This window comes from Pungitius pungitius, chromosome 6, assembly GCF_949316345.1.
Source record: "Pungitius pungitius chromosome 6, fPunPun2.1, whole genome shotgun sequence".
In the NCBI taxonomy this organism is placed as follows: Eukaryota; Metazoa; Chordata; class Actinopteri; order Perciformes; family Gasterosteidae; genus Pungitius; species Pungitius pungitius.
In genome coordinates this window covers 6,507,322-6,529,754 of record NC_084905.1, presented here as the reverse complement: position 1 = coordinate 6,529,754, position 22,433 = coordinate 6,507,322, and the positions used below count along the sequence as shown (strand labels likewise).

The window sequence follows — 22,433 nt, the reverse complement described above, 5'->3', positions numbered from 1 at the left end:
AAAAAAATAAAAGAGCAGTGGATGGGAATACGTTACGCAGCTTATTCGAAATATTTGGTGGGTTTTGCAAGTTTCTAATGCCACACATTTCTATCTCTAGCTTTGTATTCTTAGTCTTTTTATTTATGCCTCTGAAAGGAATTAGAAGTTGCGTTCAATTCAACTTAAAATGGTGTCTGAAGTAGGCTCGGATTATCAGTGGTGTGGGTCATTCAGCGATCCATAAGTTTCCAAATTTACCACACATATTCTATTTTATATTTGGGTTGTTTACCTCAAGTGACACCTAGACTAAAGAAAAAACAATAAAAACTTCAATCCCTTGTTGTAGAACATAGGATTTCTTCTTCCACAAATGGGCTTCTTTCTTATCACTTATTTGTTTCTAATTAACCTTCACATCAGTAAAAAAGGGAGAGAGTCAAAATATATATATATATCCACAGTTCATTTATTTTGACAATAAGGCAAACAAGTACACATAATGTGCAATCCCATGCTGAAGGTATTTTACAGTCAAGTAATCATTCAACACAATCTAGTTGTGAATCGTACGGCTTAAGACCGTAAACAACTACACAAAAACCCCAGAGGACTACAGCACACTAACAGCGTTTTCACCAAAGTACTGGTTAAATATCTCTGGGTGTGCTTGATAGAACTGTCTGAGTAGGCGCTTTCGTTCCTTGGCAGAGATCTTTGGGTTCTGATGGATGCCGCCCAGAAGAGTCCACAGCTCCTCATTGGTGGTCTTCTTCGTAGACTCGTTGTAAGCCCCGCAGGAGACCGGCTGACAGAATGTGAGGCCTCAATCCCAGAGGAGAAAAAACAAAAAACAAAAGAAAAAGCATGAAAACATGGAGGGAGGCTCAAGACTACACGTTCTGCAATCATGAACGTTATCACACACACATACATATATTTAAACAAAGTTGATCAGTGTGTGTTTTTAAAGCAGCGTTTACCGGTTACATCGGGCTGCTTCCCCTGTGCCAGGCTGGCCAGCTTTTCGCTCACTCCTTTGTGCAGGGTTCCTGGTATCTGCAGCAAAGAGAATAATAAAGTCTTGGTGGGAAATTACTCAATGAGAGGAAAAGACTGTTCGCTGTTGATGTCACAAATTGGATTTTTAAAACAAGATTCCCACCTTATTATTTTCCCCGAAAGCCCTTGGGCGTCTTGAGGCAACATTTCCTTTACAACTAAAATTTGGGCAATTTCTTCACGAAATTAGTTACAAAACAATTTGATGTAAAAAGAAGGCCAGGCGGCCAGAATCTGGTTTGCAGATTGAGGAGGACGCAAGTACTAAAACCAAAATACTTCTTTGTGTTTTTAAAAAAAATCTGTGTAGACATAGTCCATCTTTCTTTAAAGGAGCCCATGGCTAGTTTCCCGAGTCAAGGGAAAGGCCCATAGAGAAGACAAAGAATATAATCTGAACCTTTAGTTCACCTTTAGTCATTAATTTCTCTCATTTCACTATTGCGTTTTATTTCTTAAACAGCACTGCAACGGTTACACTATTTAGTTTGTTTGATGTCTTCTTGTCTTATGTTCATGTGAGGCACTTTTAATTACCTTGTTGCTGAAATGTGCTATACAAATGAAATTGCCTCGCCCGTACCTTAAAGATGTCCTTTATGTTGCTGAGCAAGAAAACCACCATCAGGTCTTCCTTCTCCTTTGAAAGAACCCTCGTGTGGAGGACTGCCTTAGAGAAAGACCTCTTCACCGCCTGTCTGTTGTCCATCTACAGGTCCAACAGCACATTGCCAATGTCAAATTACAGAAACAATCAGGCCCTCTGTTTGCCTCCTCCTTTTCTACCTAATTGACATAAAAACAAGAAAGCATTTTCCAACATGACACTTAGTCCACTGCTTTCACCTCCTTATCCAGTTTCATCCCCTGCGGGTCGGCTGCCAGAGCCATGAATGTGAGCAGCGTGCACAGCTCATCTCTGCAGGCCGGAGGAAGCAGCTTCAGGCACAACTGCAACGCTTCGAGAGCCGTGGACAGTTTAGCGTTCACTGAGGAAGGAAGAGAAAAAAAAGATATTGAACACTGTTTTTGCGACGTCACCCATTGGTTTGTTAGTTTCTCTTAAGACCATCTTTGGGCCGTTAAGGAGATATGTAGGGACCCCTGTATACAGCGCCGTGTCAAACCCTAAAGCATACCCTGCTTCATGCTCTACTTTATAGAGATGGAGACGATATTCTCATGTTTCACGTTTACTGGCAAATTTAAATCGAGTTAGAAGAGACATCAAACCATGATGGTGATCGCTCCCTGGTGGCCATTAGAGAGTGTGCACTTCCACTTTTGTGAACCGCCTGATTGCAACACACGGCTTTTACCCAGCAGGTCGGTGATGGCTGTGTAGACGTCGGCCATGTGCTGGGGCAGCAGTGGAGGTCTGCCTGTCTGGCCGTAGTGTTTCACCAGGGTCCCGTACAGCTGCCGCTTGCACTGGGCCAGCTCGCTCGAGGAGAGACGAGGCCACTCGTATCTGTGGTGGACTTGAGTGGACATGGACCTCAGAGGCTGCACTGAAGTCAGAAAGGCAGATGGATCACAAATACAACCTAGCCTTTTGCTGCCCCTCCCCTTGCACCCACTCTAATACTCATCAGAGAACTTGCCTCCATCTTGTGAACCGCTACCAGCTGGCGCTTGGTCACAGCCGTCCTCCTCTGGCGGCAAACCGTCAGGCAGCTCCCTGCTCAGTTCTACCACTGGCTGATCAGGCAGGAAGTCCAGACAGTCCAGAGCTGCAATGAGCCACTCGTCCTCCCTGGGGGACAAGGACAGGACCATAAGCAAAGGCAGGATTCATTACATATTGGGGGATATTGGGGATTAGAAAAGACTGGTACCACTCTCACGTCTATACCCGGACTATGAATCGACTTAGCTTAGGACAGAGACTAGACATGGGGGAACCGCTACCCGGCATTTATAGAAACCATCTAGAGGGGAGGCAGTGGGAGGAGAGTTGGATTGTCCAAGCCGGAACGTACTGAGAGTCCCTGAAGACTTTCAGGATCTGCCGGTCCAGGTGGTTGCTGCTGTAGATCAGGTCCGGGTTACTGTGAGCCAGGAGGTTGGAGGCAGCAGGAGGTGATGGAGCCTGGCTGCACTGAAGCACCCCTTCCAGCACGGGGAGCTCCACCAGGTTCAACAGCCGGAGCAGAGTCTGCTCCAGCCACACCTGGTCCACCACTAAGGAGCACAGCAACAAATAATAAAAGTGTATATTCATAAATAATAAAATATGTATATTTCAGGACAAAGCTTTTCACAGAAAAAAAAGATTCCCAAATTACACTACTGTAAAAACAACCTGATTTGCATCCGATTTCCATTTTCTAAAAAGGGGCATTATGCATAACACCCAGGTCCCATTTCACTGATGCTATTAAATTGGCTAGCACTTCCACTGGGACTCTTTTTTTCCCTCTCTGTGGTGCACTGGTGTCCGACCAGGGTGTTTCTTTGCCTCTCATCGCAATGCTTGCTGAAGGAGGCTCCCATGTTGTGTGTGTATGTGCGTCGTGTGCATGTAGGTTACAACAGGACACAACTCATCTGTGCTTCGACCGATCAAGACGGCGTCAGCGCGGCGCCTTACACGATTGCTGCAAAACAGGGCCTGCCTGCGCCCTGCCGGGGCTCCGGCCATCCCACAGAGGCTCTTGTGACAGCTTGTTGGCTTTTGTGGACACCTCAGGTGGTAGGACGGAAGTGGACATCTGAACATTGGACCCGGTGGGACACATCTGCTCTGCCTGACTGCAATGCAAAAAACGGAGGTGGCCGAGAGATCATGAAGGAGTCACTTGAAAAGCAAAAGATCCCTATTTTTAATTTGTATCTTCCAAAAAAAGGACAATGTGCCAATTGTGTAGGTCAGTTTAAGTGTGTTGAATGTGAAAATACAGGAGAGAATGCTCATAAATTGCCATGAGGGAGGTCACATCTACCGCTACTTGCATAACACCCACAGATCTCAACCGGACGGTACTCGAGTTGCATTGTGGGTAACGTGGATGCCTTTTAACAAAGAAGAACAGTGTGTAGAATCCAACTAGAGCGGTTCCAAAACCCGTACTACTTGGTATGCCAGAAAACAATAGTGTGTCCCAATACGCAAGACGTCAGATGCAGCACGACGGAAATACCGGGATGTTCTATGATATTAGCAGTGGCTCACATGATGATGAATGCAGCCCATGTCTGTGCTTTAAAACTGCCCATCTGACACGCACAGTGCACATAAAGCATTGATACAATGCAGAGTGATACAGACACTATGCTTGTTTTGTATTTTATGTAGATGGGACTAATCTGTGTATGCTTTCCTCATGGTACCTGTGTGAAAGGTCACCGCAGAACAGCTTCTGGATCCCATTGACGAGCACACCTCTTTCCAAGTCATCCACCGAAGGGGAACACACCCCTGCAAACCTGTGTGTGCAGGAAAAAAGAACGAAGGAGACCATTTTACCACCTTTGGATTATGGCTTAGGAGTGTGTGTGTGTGCGCGCATGTGCGTGTCACCTGTAAAGAGCACTCCGGCTGTCCTGAAACACGTCCTGCTTCTTGACTTTTCCAAACACTCTGGTGCCCACCGCCTCAAACACATTGCAGTCCAACAGGGCCTGGCACACGCACACCACTTTGGCCCGCGACACGATGGCCCCTTAAATGGTTGCCAAGCAGGAGAAAGAAAATGTTAGTGAATTAAACAAAGTCATTAGATGTCACGAGCGAAATGGAAATGTACAGATTAGCCACCATGCGTTAATTCAACTGCCCGGTACCCACGCACCCTCAAAGACTTTGGAACAGCTGATGTGCTCCTGCAACGCGTCGACGGCCTCCGAGCCGAGGAAACAGTCGCCGTGACACTTGAGGTTGACTCGACGACGCTTCACCGTCACGGAGGACCTGAGGTGGGAGATGAGGCCGCTCCACGCGGAGGAGGACTGCACGGGTCTGCTGGCGGCTCCATGCGCTGCAACGAGCGGGCGGAGAGGGTCAGAGGAGAGACCCCGAGCGGGGCAACTGCGCGGTGTTGGGAGTAAGGAAACTAAGATGGAAAACTAATTTACGGACTATAAAACTCACTGTTACACCGAAGGCTGACCACAACGACTTTAGGGAGTCATTTTATTTGGGGGGGGGAAATGAACAGGCCTCCGTGACAGACACCTATCGCCCGAGTAACTCACCTGGAGGACGCACACACAACTTCTCGGCGAGGTTCAGCGCCGCTGCTCGTTCTTTAATTGTCGCCATGTTTACCGAAGAAGAAGTGCGGGCAACACTTCTCCGCGGGCAAACCAGCGGGAAAAAGCAGCCGGCGAAGACGAGCACGTTAAAGCGCAGGTTCATTCGGCGCAAGCGGAACTTTAACATTCACCCGCTAGATGGCGCCAATGGCTCACTGAGGGCGCATCTCTGCGGCTGCTTTATCCCAGTGTTGCGCTTCGTGTGTAATCTGCACAATGCTGCGTTCACTTATTTGTGTGATTGTCTATTTGTTTCGTTTGTGGTATATAATTGGGCACAAAGAGCCCGGCGCGGCGCATATATCTGATTCCCCATCTGGTGGTTGGTTGTGTGTACAAGTTTGAATTTGGTAACCAATTCGGACGTTTTACGGACCTGGTGTTGCAAAAGGAGAAAACATTGAATTATTCCCCAAAAGTGCCTTCATGAAAATTAAACGTTTCAAATCCGTTAAATGAACCCTCAGAGAACGCTTCAATTTTAGAGGGACATGATTCATTGTGAAATTATGTTATTTGTGTGTTTTGGCCAGTGTTTCAACTAAATTCCGCGTCATCTCTGCCAACGGCTCCTATCTTTAACGTCAGGAGGAACCTGAGCCTCTGCTGACGTCACGCCGGCTGTCGAGAACCATCTAACGTTAACTTTATTTGGGCCGATTCGTTGCTTCCTGGGCTAAATAACCTTAAAACGGTAATGTAACGTTAAGTTAGCAATACCAGCAAACAAGACCATGTCTCTTAAACGTGTATTTGATAACAATATTATCTCAAAATGAATTAACAAACTTCTTTATTGTTTAGTTAACTAATTGAAGGTTAATACTAAAATTAGCCTTCACTGTAGGGTTAGCTCGCTAGCACTACGTTAGCTTTTGTTATTAAAGTTTTGGCTAATGTTTAGGTCTGGTGATCATTCCAATTTAAGCGGGCGTTTCTTTCATTTTAGTCATAAGTTTGATGTCTTGAGTTAAAGAGAATATCCTAACACCATACCAAATGTAACGTTGTCCTATATGCGTTAACCAACTCGGACTTAAAGAGGGTCTTCACTAAGGTGCTGGCATTGCTAAAGCCTTTAATTGGCACTTGGGAACGCTAGTAAAAGTACAAAAAACTATGTTAAATAATATTTTTAAATAATAATTGATGTTTTCAAGGCAGACGTGTTAATAAAAAAATATATATATATTGTCTTGTAGTAGAAGCACAGGTGTTAGGCCTACTAATAATATTTAACTTCGATGCAAGTGTCCCATTCAGTGAGCAGTTACCAAAATATTCACAGGTTCAGACTTCAGACACAAACGACACCTCTCTGTAACCGTAGTGACGTCGACAACCAGCTACAACCACCACTTTACCCATACGGACCAGTCCAGGACCTGCACAAATCACATGAGACGAGTGCGCAGGGACCGTCTGCAAAGTGCAATGCAAAAACATATTACAGAAGTATTCAATAACTTTACTATTATGAATGGTAGCATTACGAAAATCAATGTTTTAATATTGCTTTTGAGTAATTATTAATATTTAATATTTTTATGCCAAATAATGTTCAATACCTCTACTGTTTTGATTGTTAGCATGTCCACCTGTTATTTTCATAGTTTGCTTTTGCATAATTTTAATTAACTTTAATTTACATTACATTTTGTTTCACAACCACGATCATTGGATCCTATTAAATTTCTAGAATACAGAATATTGGTTAAAGAGCACTTTTATGAATTAATATACGCACAAGATCTTATATTAACTAAATGATTCTTCTGAAAATATTTGACCCAGCAGTAATTTGTTAAAGTCTGTTATCATTGGTTTGCTCAAACTAGTGCTGTTGTAAACCTACACTCGTCGGCCACTTTAGTAGGTACTAAAAATGTGGACCCCCTTTGCCTTCAGAACTGCCTAATTCTTTATTAAAAAGGTGTTGAAAACATTCCTCTGAGATTTTGATCAATATTGACATGATACTTTGTCGGCTGCACATCTATGATGCCATGTTCCCATTCCACCACATCCAAAAAGTGCTCTGCTGGATTAAGATGTGGTGACTGTGGAGGCCATTGGAGTACAGTGAACTCATTATCATGTTCATTCAGTTTGAGATCATATCAACTTTGTGACATGGTGCGTTAATCCTGCTGGAAGTAGCCATCAGAACATGGTACACTGTGGTCATAAAGGGATGGACATGGTCACAATATTCCGGTAGGATGCAGCATTTAAACCCGAGTTCAGCACTTTGGTCGTCCTACCATTCATAACAGTGAAGGTATTGAATATTTTTTGGCAGACGGTCTCTGCGCACTCGCCCCGAAAGCGGCCGCACATTAAGATCCAAATGATTCGTCTAGCTCGCTGACCAGTCTGTTTTGGTAAAATTATGGTTAATTAAGGTTGTAGTTGGTTGTCGACATCACTACGGTTACAGAGAGGGATGTTGTTCCTGTTTTGCTGAAGAGCTGTTGAACCGTGAATTCAGAATCTGTGAATATCTTGCTAACTTTACCGAACTTCTGTGAGCCAGCATGCACGAAACCAGCACAGAAATTCATCAATTTCCTTTCATTTTGAAACCCCTGCTTTCCCTACTGTGAAATGTCTCCTGGGTGAAAACACCTATTGAACTACACGTTTACGTTAGTCTTTTGGTTATTGTATTGCTGTAAGTCGAATAATTGTACTTCAATCTTGGGGCTGTAGTTCAACTTTCCTTTCCTCTGTGCATTACCACACAGTAACTAAAATAACTCAACTAAAGGTAATACTGGCGTCATGTGGAGGGCATCTCTTTTAATTTGTCTTTTCATGGCTCAGAGATGGTGGTTAATACCTGCTCAACTGAAGCACGGCAGGAGCAGAATAAAGACATTGCAGGTCTACTCCCCTAACTCCCAGTCACACACACACACACACACACACACACACACAACTTGCACTATAGAGTTACGCACACTATAACTTTGACACGCCAGTGCACGTTTGCCCAACCGCCTCAGCCTGGGGTCACACTGTCATTTTATGATAGTAGCCAATTGTAGCAGGGATCATTTAATCCTCCCAACATGATTGAAACCAGCTCAGGTTAAATGGGGGGAAAAAGGTCTGTTCTATTAAGAGATCGGTGACTAGTGGAGACCTCCCACTTAAATAGTCATATTTTTCTGTGTGCGTGCGTGTGTGTGTGTCACTCAGTTTCTTGGTTATGTTGAGCCATTGACCATCCACAGGTCAAATTGAATAACGGAGATAATTTAAAAAGCATTGACAGTGCAATTTGTCCATTCAGTGTTATTGCTCTGACCCCTATTTGTGTCAATGGGCTGGTTCATTTGAAACCTAGATGGCTTATCAAGGTGTTATCTCCTCTCCGCAGTGGACGCAGTGTAAAACAAAGGCAGAAAAAAACCCTAATGGTCATTTCAAAGCCATTAGGTTGGATTGTAGTGATTGAAGAACATTACGACGCTTTAATGTGCTCGCATATTTTTTCTAATAAAATCATTTAGCAGTAAAAATTGCATGCGAGGAAGTAATTATAAGCACATGAGTGGAAAGGCCGAGTGTTACTGCTTATTAAACAGCCAATTCTATTAACCACTTTCAACTAAACGTTCTTTTTCTTTTTTGATTAACAGGCAGCAGAGGCGCGCTGGGACCTTGGCCTGCCCTGAAACAACTCAATGGATCTCAGTGCTGACTCCGGGACCCTCCCCGCGCACATCGCCGTAACTTACTACTTACTACTTGACGACAGAGGACAAAGCAGAGAACATTCACTATTTATTTAGTTTAGGATCAGATTAAACGGAAAACATTTCATATAATAAACCTTTGGGTGTTTGTTTGTTTTGTTACCAAGAAATGAAAAATTGAATAATTTCTTTTTGCTGACATTTCTTTTAGAGAAATGTGCAGCACCGTGGCAGTTCGCTCTTTGTGGAAAACACGTTGTTATATTGTATGCAGGCGGACTTTCAACCCTTTTTCCCCACATTCTCAGCATGTCACCCGATTTTGTACCTTTTCAGAATGACTAATCTCACCATTTTCACAGTGTTTAAGTAGCTGAATTAAAAATAAACACACTTTTCTTTTGCAGGTAGAAAGCACTGTGATGGAGGAGGAGCTGTCTCTGTCTAACGCTCGATGTCAAACACAGGGTGGAGGCACCATCTTGCTGCAGTTGCTAGAATTTAAATCCCATCTACTCGAGACTTTCGAGGAGCTGCACATCCGGAGGGTACGGTAGTATTTTGTAACATTTGCTGTCAGTCTGCTGACCTTTTTAACTGATTCAGCATTCCCAAAGTAACGCATGTCAAATGTCTCTGGTGATTTTACATAATGTGATAAACTGTAGGTGTCCCAACACTGGAGACGATGCTGCGTGCATGTGCGTGTGAGTGTATTTGCACTGGATGTAATCAGTTCACCAAAAGCAGATTGTTCCCTTATTTTATTTTTTTATTTAGTTTGAAGAATACATACAAAAAATGTCAAATGGTCATTGACACAATATATAAGGAAGGTTGGGATCAAATGGAGTCCCTCCTGCATTGCATGCACATAGTTCAATAAAGTCGTCTTTGGTTTGATTGGTACCAAATGACTGCAACAGGAAAATGATTTACTGACATTTCACAAAAAGTAATACTTCTAAGTAACTCAGTTGAATTTGAGGTAAATTTGTATAATGTATATCTTGAACTAATCATTCAGCCTACGTTATGGTAACCTGGCTTTAATGTTTTTGTCCGTATGTGTTGCAGGCGTTGCTCTTGTCACTAATAACTATTGTGTAGAACTCTTACTTTGGCATTAGAGCGGCGTGACTTCATAGAGGAGGAGGAGGAGGAGGCCAGCTGGCTCTATTGGCCATCTTTATAAGAGCCAGCTAGGTTTGATGCACATTGCATCATGATGGGGGTCACTAAAAGCCATTTGACCCCCCTGACCAATAAGTAGGAGGTAAATTTGTTCGTAAAAGTAACAAAAATGCGTTCTAGCCTCCAGCAAGTACTTTCAATCCTGACGACAGAGAGTGTGCTCAAAGGTTAGGCAAGTGAAGATGGGATGTTGGTTGTTTGTTGCCGTTTTAGTTTTTATTGTTATGGTCGTGTTAACTGGTCCACGAGCATGAGATGGTTTTTCGGCTTGATGCTCCTCGGGGGCTGCCGCTATCCAAGTAGCATTTAGTCGTTTTGTCCTGGTGGGGTGAGAGGTTGAGAAGCGAAAGGATGTCACGACGCTGCCGGACATTCCTCAGCCGGTCAAATTCCAACGGGGTTAGTTTTCTCTGTTTTTCTCTTTCTAGTGAGATTGTGGCGCAATGATTGACTTAAAACGGGAAGCACTTGATGCAGGAGAACATAATGTGACAGTGTGAGCCGAGTGAAGACACAGTTTGACTCATCACAGCCACACTTACAACGATTAACTTTAGGACCAGCTGTGACTAACCTCTTTCAGCTGGACTATCAAATATTCCTAGCCAGTCTTTTTAATTCCTATGGCCTCCACTCAGAACACCAATCAATGATAAAGACATTAAAGGTCATGGAAAAAAACAGTTTTTGTAATATTGTTATATATTATTTTTAGTACCATCAGCTCTTGCAGTTGTGGATTTCAAATTTTGGATTAATAAAACTTTCTAGTGTCTACACAAACCCTCTCTTTCTCTCTCTCTCTCTCTCTCTCTCTCTCTCTCTCTCTCACACACACCATTAACGATTCCTCAGCTTTATCTCCTGTGCTCTCACACACTTCTCCTTTTTTTTTTTTTTTAAAGGGCACCACCCTGCTGGTATGATAGTTTAATTGGAACTTATAAAAAAACTTGAGTGAGTTAACCAGCTCCCACGTGCACATAAAAAAGTCCTGTGGTTATATAGGGAGCAATTGACTTTTACCTGCCTTCTCCCAGGGAAGAGGGAGGATAGGGATGGCTTTCCACAAAGATCTCCTCTAATGTTCCCCTTTCTCTGTATGCACCAGGGAAATTTGCTCCAGTTTGCACTTCTGGCTCAACTCCAACCAATTTCTCAGCTCAAATCCCCCCGTGGTAGCCTCCATTGCCGCATCTAGAGTCACTGTGGCGTTATTTCATTTAGCAGGGGCCCGTTGGTCTGGTGGTGAATTACTCCTTACGCAGTCTGCACGATTGGATGTCTGAGCATCAGTGATGTAAACGTTTCAGGATGCAGAGGGGCGCTTTGAGGATCAGATCAGTAAACTGGTGTTGGAGAAACAGGAGCTGGAGTGGGAGAAGGTACAGCCAGGTGATATTCTCATACACAGCTTATTCTGATACTGTGTGCTGTGTTGAGTAACGCTCTCCTGTGTGACAGGAGTCCCTGCAACATAAAATGGAAATGTTATCAAACCAGCACTCCGAGTCACTGATCAGTGTTAAGAATCAGGTATGTTTTTACCGTTTTCATATCTAAACACAGACCTTCATTAAAACCCCTCTTAACAAATGTCTCTTCTCCAGCTTCGGGCCAACATAAGAAACATCGAGGAGGAAAAGGTATGAAGGGCTTTCCCCCCCAAATCATTCAAACATGTTATTTAATTCATGTTTCTAGGAGTAGTGTACTGACTCATTTCCGTTGCCCAATCTTGGCCCTCTGAGTCATTTAGCTTTTTGTGATGCTCTTTGGTATTTATTGCTGTTTTTTTTAGACTCCCAGTAATAATCTTACCATTTCAGGGGAAGTACCAGGTCAGTGCTGAGTTAAAAGACAAGGAGATAAACAACCTGAAAGAGGAGCTGAAGTCGCTACAGGTACTGAGACGTATAACCCCCCCCCCCACACACCCACACACACACACACACAGACACACACACACACACACACACACGCAGACAGCCTCCTCTCTCTGGCTCTGCGACACACAGACATCAACCCTCCCACTCCTCCCATCACTTTCCTTTCTCCCTTTTTCTTTCTTAAAAACCAGAGAAAAAAGTTTTCAAAGGGAAAAGTAAATAAAGGAAGCTCATGCCCAACCAAGTCAAGGGCACGGGGGGAGTTTAGAGTTAAGGTGGGGGTCGTTGGAGCCCGGGTTGGAGTCTTCACACTCGACACCCCAGAAGTGATATACAGCCGTCCCCACGGGCCGCTGCACATTAACAACCCTGCCGCCTTAGAGACAATGGAGGGGGTTTTTGATATTCTATCCGGGAGACACTGGCTAGTGTTTTTGGTCACGCGGGGCCGGTCCTGTGCTAATTCACGCGACGCGGTCTGCTGGGCTCCTTTTTAATTTAACACGCTTTAACTTCAGTGGCAGTTGAGATTAAGGAGATTTAATTGCCACATCTTGACGATTTGCTAAATTGCAAATTTGAGCTCTATTGGAACAGTATGGTTTGACTAACCTTTAATTAAATCCAAATAAATCATCTCGGCAGTGCGATTTAATCTCTATAAATAAGATGATATTTTCTACTAATATAATTCTGTTCAAAATCAAACAAAGGCCCACAAGTTCACCGACTTGCTTCTCAATATATGGAACACATTGCTTCTTCCATGTGATAATTATCCTTGGTGTTTGTGGGTGGTTGGACATCATGATATTTGAATATTAATCCATGTCATCAGCTTTGGTGGGGGAGAGTGTGCGAACACTCTGTCACTTGTAGAGAGAGAAATAACAATAACAACAAAAGGAGGTATAAACATACAAGGAACCTTAAAGGACTTTAGTTGTCCGAGCCCTTTCCAAGAAACACTGGGAATAATACCTGTTCCAATTATATGAGGTAAGCTTTTTTTAAAGGTAGATGACTTGGTTGATAAAAAAGTAGCTTACAAGCCGAGAAAGTGTGGGCACCCTGCGTTAGACCTTTCCAGTCACTGCATCACTGCAGGCAGCAGCGCTCACTTGAAAATGGTGCCGCCCCTCCCACGTCGGCTTGACTGTCGCCTATGATTTTTCTGGTCTGGCCGATTTGAGGTCAAAGTGGGCAGAATGTGGCCCCTTACTTAAAATGAGTGTGACACCCTTGCTTTAAGGACTCTTCATTCATGTTGCCTTGGAGGATGAGATTAAGATTGATGTTCTTCAACATTCAAGATCCATACCCCTTGTGGTATCTTGAGTAAACGTGTGGAAAATCTTTTTACTGGTCATTTTTGATCCCAAAAGAAAGTTGGAAAGCCGTTTTAATGTTGTGAATTTCTCTTTTTCTGCTGTTTCACAGTTACTGAAATACAACTTGGAGAAAAGATCCAATGAGCTGGTGAGGAGGGATTTTCGTCTTCTGCAGACTGTTAGAGAATCGGTGGGAGTAAGAAAAATTAAGAGGAGGGCGACGGGACGGTGCTAAGGAGGGAAGAGCTCATCAGGAGTAACGGATGGGGAGTGTGCGACACTTTGAACTGCCAGCCACAGCAGAGAAAATATCTCTATTAAAATGTTTTATAACCGGGCCTCGCTCGGTTGAACCCTCTTCACATAACGGTGGCTCTGCCGAGCGCGAGGGAGACGGCCGAGTGAGGAGAGGAGAGCGAAAAAACAAAAAGCATCCGCTCAGCTTGATACAGATGGTCAAACCAAAATGGTAGTTTGAGGAGTAATAAAGCGCTCTGAGGCATGCGCTCACTTCATTCGCTTCATCCCACAGAAAAAGACGGGCCGATCCACTTTCAACCACAAGCCCCTCAGTTCTCGGACATCACTTTGCCTCCTTTTGTTCTGCACCCGCTTCTGAACCTTGCGTTGCTGTGATGTGACAGAGAAGATCAGTACTACTTTAATGTCTGTGGGAAGAGCTAGTGCTACCAGCCAGTTAGCTTAGCTTGTCTTCAGAGTAGGGGGAAATGGCTATTCTCTCACCCATTTACCTGTTTAATCAAGTGGGTTTCATTCTTATTGATCTACTCCACAGGGGCAGAAATTGGCCTTGCAGAGCCGGTCAAAGGAAAGCCACTTGAACCAGCTGGGCGAGGTGGAGAAACGTTTCAGCGCTCTCTCCAGGCAGTGTGCCATGGTCAAGCAGGCCCACGACAAACTAGAGCAAAACGGTATTTAATGGATGGATGAGTATGTTTCATGGTCTGAATGTAACAATGCACAAGTCACAGATCTCAACCTGTGTAGTGACATTGTGGCTTGCTATTGTTGTCAAATATCACTATTTTACACATAACCAGAGCCAATTACACTGTCAGGGCAATTCAATTAAATATCGCATCTCTAATCTTGTAATTCACAATGCCTCTACTTATGTAAAGGGTTGATTCAGGTATGCAGATGGCTCATTCGCCATCGGCTGCGGCTTAAACAAAATTGTTGCTTATCCTGTCTTTCCCTCACTATCAGTAATGTAAGTCAGTATGTCCCATGGTGTCTCACCGTGTGTACTTCTTACAGTGGAGGAGGCCCTGAAAATGAAAAAGAAGCTGACTGCCGCAAATGAAAAGCAAGAAGCCACTGTTGCGTCACTGAAGAAGGTTTGTGAAAAGTGCAACAAAACCTGGAATTATCTGAGGTAAACTGTCGAGACGTCTCTTTTTATACAACAGATTGTGGGTCTGCCGAAATGCTCCTGAAGTTTACACCCACCGTTAATTTCTCTTGCTCCATTGCAGCCAATAAATATCAGTGGTATCCTAAGAATTACAAAACAGAAATAAAATTGTCAGTATTTAACCAGGTAACTGTTGTTTTTGTATGTTGCTGTCTCAGGAGTTGGAGGAGGTCAGTCACGAGCTGATCAAGGCAAGGATGACGTCAGTCAGACGGGACGAGGCCCGCGGCGCCACTGGCAGAGAGCAGCACTGTGAGCAGCTGCACCACCAACTGAACCTGGTAAAGAATGAGCCGTAAACGCGATGCTCCCATTCAAACTAAACTATAATAATGCTTATTTTTCATACGTTTCTCTTGCTTGTTCAGGAAACTGAAATGAACAAAAAGCTCTGTGAGGAAAATGTGGCCGTGAGAGCAGAAAAGCAGGTGAGAAACTCGCAGACTGGAAGAAAACTTGTGACCACTCCATTAAACTTGATCATATCTCATGAGTGAGTTTCTCTTTGAGGGCGCTTCACCGCTCACAAAGACACCGACACACTGGAAGAAAGTGCGCCGTTGTTCTGACTCCCTGGTGGATACCTTCTGTTTGCTCAGGAAGTGATGAGCTGTCTGCAGCACACGCAGCAGCTTCTGCTGAGTCAGACACAGACGGTGCGCAGGGTGGAGCAGCAGCTGCACACTCTGACGGAGCAGCACCAGGTGAGACTCTGCTGGTTTAAGGACACAGCTGCTCAAAAAGCACCATCGTCGCCCCGTTCTACAACACGCTCGCCAAGCCCCCACCATTTCAACCATTTCAATTAATTTATTTTTATTGCCTTAGCAGAAACACAGATGAATAGCCTGTGAGGAACAATAAAATGATAGAAACATAGCATTAAAATATTTGTGATAAGTCACATTGTTAGTGTCTTTTAATCTTTTTTAAAGCAAAGCATTTTAGTTGAACATGCAGAAGTAGACAAAGTTGACCGATGTTAGGGGCCGAATAAAGGAAGTAAAGCAGAGCGTTAAAAAGGAGTTAATCTCAAAGAACCACTCACCTTTCCCTAAACTCAGAAGAACATCTGCAATACATTAGAGTACTCAGGAATAAATACAGCCCTTTCTAACGTTCGCAGATTCAAATCTCCAACCATCGTATTCAAACCTATGTTACAAAAGATGTGAAAGTACGAGAAGTTGGTTTCTCAAGGGGATAGTCCGCACCACCCGTTGGTGATTTCTGCGGCTTCTTTTTAAATGCTTATGAGGTGAATTTACACAATAAGAGAAATAAATAACAGCCATGGTTTCTTCTCATGAACATGATGAATGCGGTGTTGTACATCACAGAATATACATTAGTGAATGTGATCCCCTCCGCAACTGAATGATAGTGTGTTTATTCTCCATTTATGGCTTCACAGTTTATCACTCACCTTTCTTCTCTCCCTGCCCGCCTTTTCAAATTTTCTTTTAATTCGCTCATTTCCTTCATTTATTAAAATCATTATTAAAATGACACAAGCCAACTGATTTGTACTGGCGAGAAGTGTTCCCTCTCGCCACTGGGTTTAAGACCCTCTGTTCACCTTAAATAAACACATAAAAATTTAGTATTGCATTAAAAATCCCACGGGTGATTAATTTTACTGCAGACCCTTAAGCGAGAACAGAGGGCGATGAGAGAGAGGAGCCAGGCGGCGGAAGACGAGGTGGCTCGACTGATGGAGAGCGACGGCGCGTCCAAGCACAGCTGGGACAAAGAGGTAGAAAAAAGACTGCAGTGGGAGCGAAGCCAGTGCATCGCTGACATAAAAAATAAAAATGTTGATGTTTTGCGTGCGTGCGTTTGTTTGGAACAGAAGGCGGTGTTTCTGGAACGCGTCGAGGGCGAGCAGCAGCAGCAGCAGCAGCTTCGAGCGATGAAGGAGCCTCACGAGGAGCTTCGTCAGGAACACGCCCAACTGTCCTCGCAGGCCAAAGTGCAAGCTCAGCATATATGTGAATCGGAGGTAGAGACACACATGCATGCATGCATGGTGGAAACAAAAGTATTGGTAAAGTTACCTCAAATTTACTAAGCTATTTTATTGTTCTCCTTAAAAAGCTGAAAGTAGTTACTGATGCTCAACTGTGACCTACTGAACTTTGGTCTATTCATCTTTCAAATCTGCATGCCCCAAGCAGATGCAGGTCCCCTCTGCATACTATACCCACAAGTACTGGCTTGATAATGTTACACAACCAGAAGTGACATGAGGGAGTCCAACAAGTCCTTATTGATTAATTGCTGTTTTCAGTTTCAAAGATAAAAAACAATAAAAAAATATATATTTGTGAAATATTAGGTTCAGATGGACTAAGGGGCCCAACCTAACCTCAGTTCAGCAATAGATTAGCCTCAAGTCCATGAAAACATGGAGCAATTGTGGGAATGAATGGTAAAAAGCAGGCCATTGTGTATTTCTTCTCTTAGATGAGAGGCGGCGTTCCTCCACAGGGGATCAGACGGAAGGGAACTCTTAACGAACCCGTCTCCAACTCTGAGCCGCCGAGCTTTGGCAGTCTGCAGCTCTTGGCCTCCGCTCACACACACAGTCCAGACCGTCTGGAGGACACAAGGGTCGCGACTGAGCGAGATGCCACTGGAGCATCTGGAGGTCAGCCAGCTAAACATAAACACACAGCGCATAGACCTATAGTACTAGTAACAATTTGACTCAGACACAAGATAGTCACATCTATTGCACTTTTTAAGCATGATGCTGGATTTTTTCAACAGAGCCAAGCGTTTTAAGCCACGACCACGTGTGTGCAGATGGGTCCGTAGGCTTGATGATCTTAGGACAGAGTGATGAATGGAGCGGAGGGATGGGGGAGAGGGAGCAGAGCTGGAAAGATTACGCGGGACAGGTAGAAAGCGACAGATACGAGGGAGAAGGACACCAGGAGCTGCGATGGAACGGAGAGCGACACAATGCGAAGGAAGCAGGCAGCATTGGGGCTCAAACTGCAGACGGAGGAGAGGGGATCCTCGGGTCACCTCAGGACCCCATGCGGCCTGAAACAGGAACAACAGGGACATGCGGGGCGGTGGACGGAGGAAAGACGAGGCGGCAGGCAGCTGAAACCCTGATAGCGGCCACAGGCCAGAGCGGCGCGCGGCAGGTTCATGACCTCCCAGCTGACTGCGGGGCGGAGTCCGAATCCAACCGCCCGGGCGAAGGATACGGGACACACTCGGCCGCCTGCTGCTCCAATCAGGGGCCAAACCGCGTCGTCCAAGAGGGCCAGAGCCTTCGGTGTGATGAGGTCAGCATCTTTGCCGAGTCGCTTACTCCGGGTCCGATTCATCTTGTTGGAGAGAAAACAAAAGCTGATATGTCTACCCAACGTCCTGGACCTCCAGATCAGTTGGACATCTGCAGCTCACAGATCAACAGCGGTGTTAGTGTCCCCAGGTCAGGAACAACACAACCTCAACCAGGTGATCTTTCAGACATTAGTCAGACTGCTGCTGCTGCAGAACACTACGAACTAAGTGGTCAGCTGACATCTCCGGGGGCCGTCGACAACGGTGATAGAGGACCCCTCGAGGACGGGGAAGGTCAGTCAAGCGTAGACGCTCGAGGAAACCAAAACAGCGAGAAGGACGCCTGTGCCGACCGAGTGGTGGACCCCGCCGACCGTGAGACTGGCAGCCGTCCAGAGCAAATGGCGCCCGACCAAATGGACGACACAGAAGATGCGATGACGGGCAAAGCCGGTGCGGAGCTGTTCGTATGCCCGCCCCAGCAGAGCCGGGCCGGGGCAGAAAGCTACGAGCCGTCTCCTGCTAAAGAGCACGGTGGTGGAGACCAATCTCCTCTGCACGGCTCGTCATCTGACCAGGGCGCCGCCCAGAGAGGAGCAGAGCACTCCTCAGATGAGGCACTGCATCCGTTTGTTCAGGTAGTCTTCAAACACGCACAGCATACAATTAGGTAGGTTTAGTTGTGCAGCGTCAGTTTGAATCAACAGCCACATCAGATGCTCGTATTTCTCATTGTGCTTACATTCTAAAACGATGACGAGGGTGATGAAGCACCACAGTAACTTTGTTAAAGCACAAAACAATGAATGCAAATGAATATGTGAGTCGTGGACACAGCAGATGATGTCTTGTTATGGCTGTCTTTGTCTCTTAACATAGCTCCGTTGTCGTTTTTTCTTTTCTAGGGTTCGCATGCGTCCGAGCGAAGTGGTCCCGGGGGACTCGTCAGACATCCTCTATGCACGATACCTGCGTTCCTCAAAAGCAAGCCCGACAAAGGTAGCGCTGGCATTTGTGCAGTTATGCATCACGGTCAATGCACATCTGTATTTCACACTGTCATTAATGATCACTCATCTCTCGCCCTCCGTCACCTCGTTCCTCCCAGTCCCCTTTGCGGTTACCAGAGCATCAGATCTGGTGGGGGGCTCCACCGTCTCTGGGACCGTCGCTTCCTCACCGAGGCGCCTGGGAGAGACAGCGGCAGCAGACCTGGTGAGTCACAGAAGCCGTAGAGAATCAGAGAAATGGCTCTCGACGGACATACTCTTGTGACAAAGCGTTGTTAGCAGGCCAACACATGTGGAGCGATCTTTAGCTGCACACTGATTAGATGATTCCAGGTTAGAGGTCACTCAGGCCTGTCTACACGTCCCGTGATGAAGGAAGGATCTCTGAATACGATCTAATAAAACCTGCAGCCAGTAGGACCGTTCACCACAGCAGCCTTGTTCTGCATTACGATGTGACGCCTGAAGCGGCCCCCAGTGGACCCCCCCCCAGGGGGGAAATTATTGCTGGGGCTTCGAGCTGCTCCTGGACGGGCAGATCTTTGGCCGATGTTCCGCGGGGTGTCGAGCGAAGGCGCGGAGCCGACAGGCAGACAGACAGAGGACGAACGAGCTGCGACAGAGGGTCTACCTAATGAACCGCCCCTCCTCTCTCACTCACTTCGTCTCTATCCTTCCCCTCAGCCCTTCTGCCTCTCACTTCATCATCGCTCTGCCCTGCTCTTCACTCTCGCTCTCTCCTTTGACACCAGCACCGCAAACGGCCACTCTTCGTTTTTATCAGATCCAGGTGCTGGCAATTGAGGGAGATGGAGCGCACCGGGCCTCGAGAGGAAAAAAAAAAACAGGTCTGATGGTTGGACAAATTGTAGCAAGGGCCAAAGCTTGAACACTGGGAACATCACCCAGAGTTCAGACCGGGCCTGGCTGCGTTCTCAGAGGCCGGATACTGTTACGTATCTGTTGCCACTGGTTATTGTCTGCCCCCAGTTTAGCGGCCATCGTTCCCTTCACTCTAGGATGTCGGCTTCACGGTGGGACGCCGAGGTCGAAGAAGGAATGAGATGTCTGAACTGGGCTGTTTGTACTCTTTGCTGTGGTTTGTGCACAGGAGAGCAGAGCCTCAGGGTCCGCCGTGTCTTTTCCAGTGAGCAGACTGTCATGGCAAAGCACCCCAGGGTGAGTCCTTTAAATAGAGTAGGTGCTTAATTTAGAAATTCCGAGGGGAAAACCTGCCTTAAAGCTATAACAAAGATTGCAGACCATGATCAAATCACGTGCAATTATCTTAAGTTTAACCACTGTAAATACGCAGCTATCGGCAGTAGCAGACCGAATGACTGATATTTTGTCTCCATTTTGCACTATTGTGATATTTTACAAAAAGTTTAATTATGGAGAGTGATTACGGAGCACGGTGAACAAATCAACTTAATGCACCACGCTGGGTACAAAGAAAAAAAAACTCAGTTTTAACCTATTATTTGAACATGACATGAAGGTGATTTCACCAGGTGTAGCAGAGCTCCGACCTCAGCTGAAAGTCCAGAGTCCGACTGGGAGTCCCGCTGCTCCCAGGAGAGGGAGGACCAACAGTCATCGTTCAGGGACCAACAGTCATCGTTCAGAGCCCAGATCTCCAAAATCGAGCAGTTCCTCAACACGGAGAGGCTGCGCCTACCCAAAAGAAGGAGAATTGACAACTAAAGGATTAGCACTGTTCGCTCTGTTTCTGCTCCGTCCAGTTCCTGTCACATCCTGTACCACTTATTTGCTATTGAGATGAGAACCTTAGATGTGAAAAAATGTACAAGATACAAGATCAATTTTTGGCTTAAATTATTTCCTGTTCTCAGTAATGTTACAAAAGCATGCGTCCATTTAATTTGAATGCTAAACGTGTCCTTTTATTCACCGTCATCGTGCACGTGTTACTGTGCAGTTTTTTTGCACTGGATTCTTAGTTCTGTTGCTAAATATTTTACGTACATGCCGTTGTGTGTGTGTATTGAAACAAATGCCTTGTCATATTAACACAAATAAAATGTTTGGTTTACATTTGGTAACCATGTCAGTATTAAATCACGTATTTGAGAGGGAAAACAAACAGCTGGCTGGGTGCCACGCATTGAAACAACAAAACAGCACAGTACGATAAGGAGGAAGCCCTGCCGGGCACCGCTGTCTGGTACAACAGGACCGTAACTGGTAACATGCCAATTAACATCAATTAGCGTCATGGCCACCCAGGGTAGGAGCAGGTGTTTTGTCTGTTGCTTTTGCTCGGGACACACCTGGTCTTTTAACACCTATTAGCCTAAATAAAGATAGCAATTAGTACCCCACAACCCTAATTAGCAGAAATCAATTAGCAAACACTAATTAACAGACAACTAACAAGCCTCTCGTTAACTTTATGTTCCCTGTGAGGACGGTGGGGGAATCACTTATGGCCGTGTGTGAGCTGCTACATCCGCACAGCTTTGGGAGGGGGGGGGGGGCTGGAACAACAGCACCTCATAATGGAGCACACATCTCAGTGTGAACTGTGTGCACATTGCACTTTAAAAAAGCCTTTTCACAAAACTATTCAGAGGGGGGGGGGGGGTAGTGTTTGACTGTAGCCCTCTGAAGAATATATCCCATGGGGTTTCTCTGGATTGAACATATCAGGGTAAAGGTGTGGGAAACAGGACGGTTTGGACTCTGTCGGGGTTTGCGTCAAATAGGGATGTGATTATCAAATGATTATGAAATGTTCCAAAAGTATGAAAGTCAATTGAAACACTTCCACCTTCGTGTTTTCTCAATGCGGCGACACAGAGGTGCTGCAGAGTGCATCTTCTGGTGAAAGACCCAAAGCTGTCTTCGATGAAATGAGATTCCGCGCACGTTCTTTGACAATTATTACTTTGCATTAGTGAAAATGAACATGCCTGAATGTTAATGCACTCATAGTGTTTGCGTGGATTGGTTTGAGTGGCTCTGCCCACTGCCGATGACCCTTATCCTCAGTGGGAGGGAGGGATGGAGGAGAGATGGTGGGGGGGGGGGTATAAAGGAGTGTTCATTTTAATACTCTCCCTGCACACGAGAAAACACGTTTGTTTTCTCTCTCAAATACAGTTTCAGTCTCACACACACAGGCTTATGAAGTGTTGGCGCTTTGAAACAGTCAATTACCTCGTGCTGGGGAGGGTACCTGCTGTTAATTACTGCTCAGTGTTTTATACCAAGAGTAAATAATGAGCCGCTGACATTCG

The 22,433-nt window shown here is 45.3% G+C and overlaps 2 protein-coding genes across 2 annotated transcripts; one reads left to right on the top strand and one right to left on the bottom strand.

Annotated features, from left to right (window-relative positions):
- Window positions 1–440: 440 nt before the first annotated feature.
- LOC119195497 (DEP domain-containing protein 7-like) lies at window positions 441–5,511 on the bottom strand. The gene is made up of 12 exons (XM_037450456.2): window positions 5,242–5,511; window positions 4,839–5,024; window positions 4,568–4,709; window positions 4,378–4,473; window positions 3,638–3,798; window positions 3,027–3,228; window positions 2,649–2,800; window positions 2,364–2,555; window positions 1,891–2,033; window positions 1,628–1,753; window positions 966–1,041; window positions 441–807 (listed from the first exon to the last, which is right to left on the bottom strand). The coding sequence occupies exons 1-12, from the start codon at window positions 5,426–5,428 to the stop codon at window positions 596–598; spliced, it is 1,875 nt and encodes a 624-aa protein (XP_037306353.2). The 5' UTR covers window positions 5,429–5,511; the 3' UTR covers window positions 441–595.
- Window positions 5,512–9,427: 3,916 nt separating this feature from the next.
- LOC119196028 (uncharacterized) lies at window positions 9,428–21,183 on the top strand. Its single transcript, XM_037451394.2, has 19 exons — window positions 9,428–9,553; window positions 11,513–11,584; window positions 11,664–11,735; window positions 11,810–11,845; window positions 12,029–12,103; window positions 13,529–13,567; window positions 14,216–14,351; window positions 14,701–14,780; window positions 15,016–15,138; window positions 15,226–15,285; window positions 15,457–15,561; window positions 16,503–16,613; window positions 16,710–16,859; window positions 17,324–17,507; window positions 17,630–18,798; window positions 19,066–19,159; window positions 19,269–19,375; window positions 20,282–20,349; window positions 20,685–21,183. The coding sequence occupies exons 1-19, from the start codon at window positions 9,428–9,430 to the stop codon at window positions 20,875–20,877; spliced, it is 3,000 nt and encodes a 999-aa protein (XP_037307291.2). The 3' UTR covers window positions 20,878–21,183.
- Window positions 21,184–22,433: the final 1,250 nt, after the last annotated feature.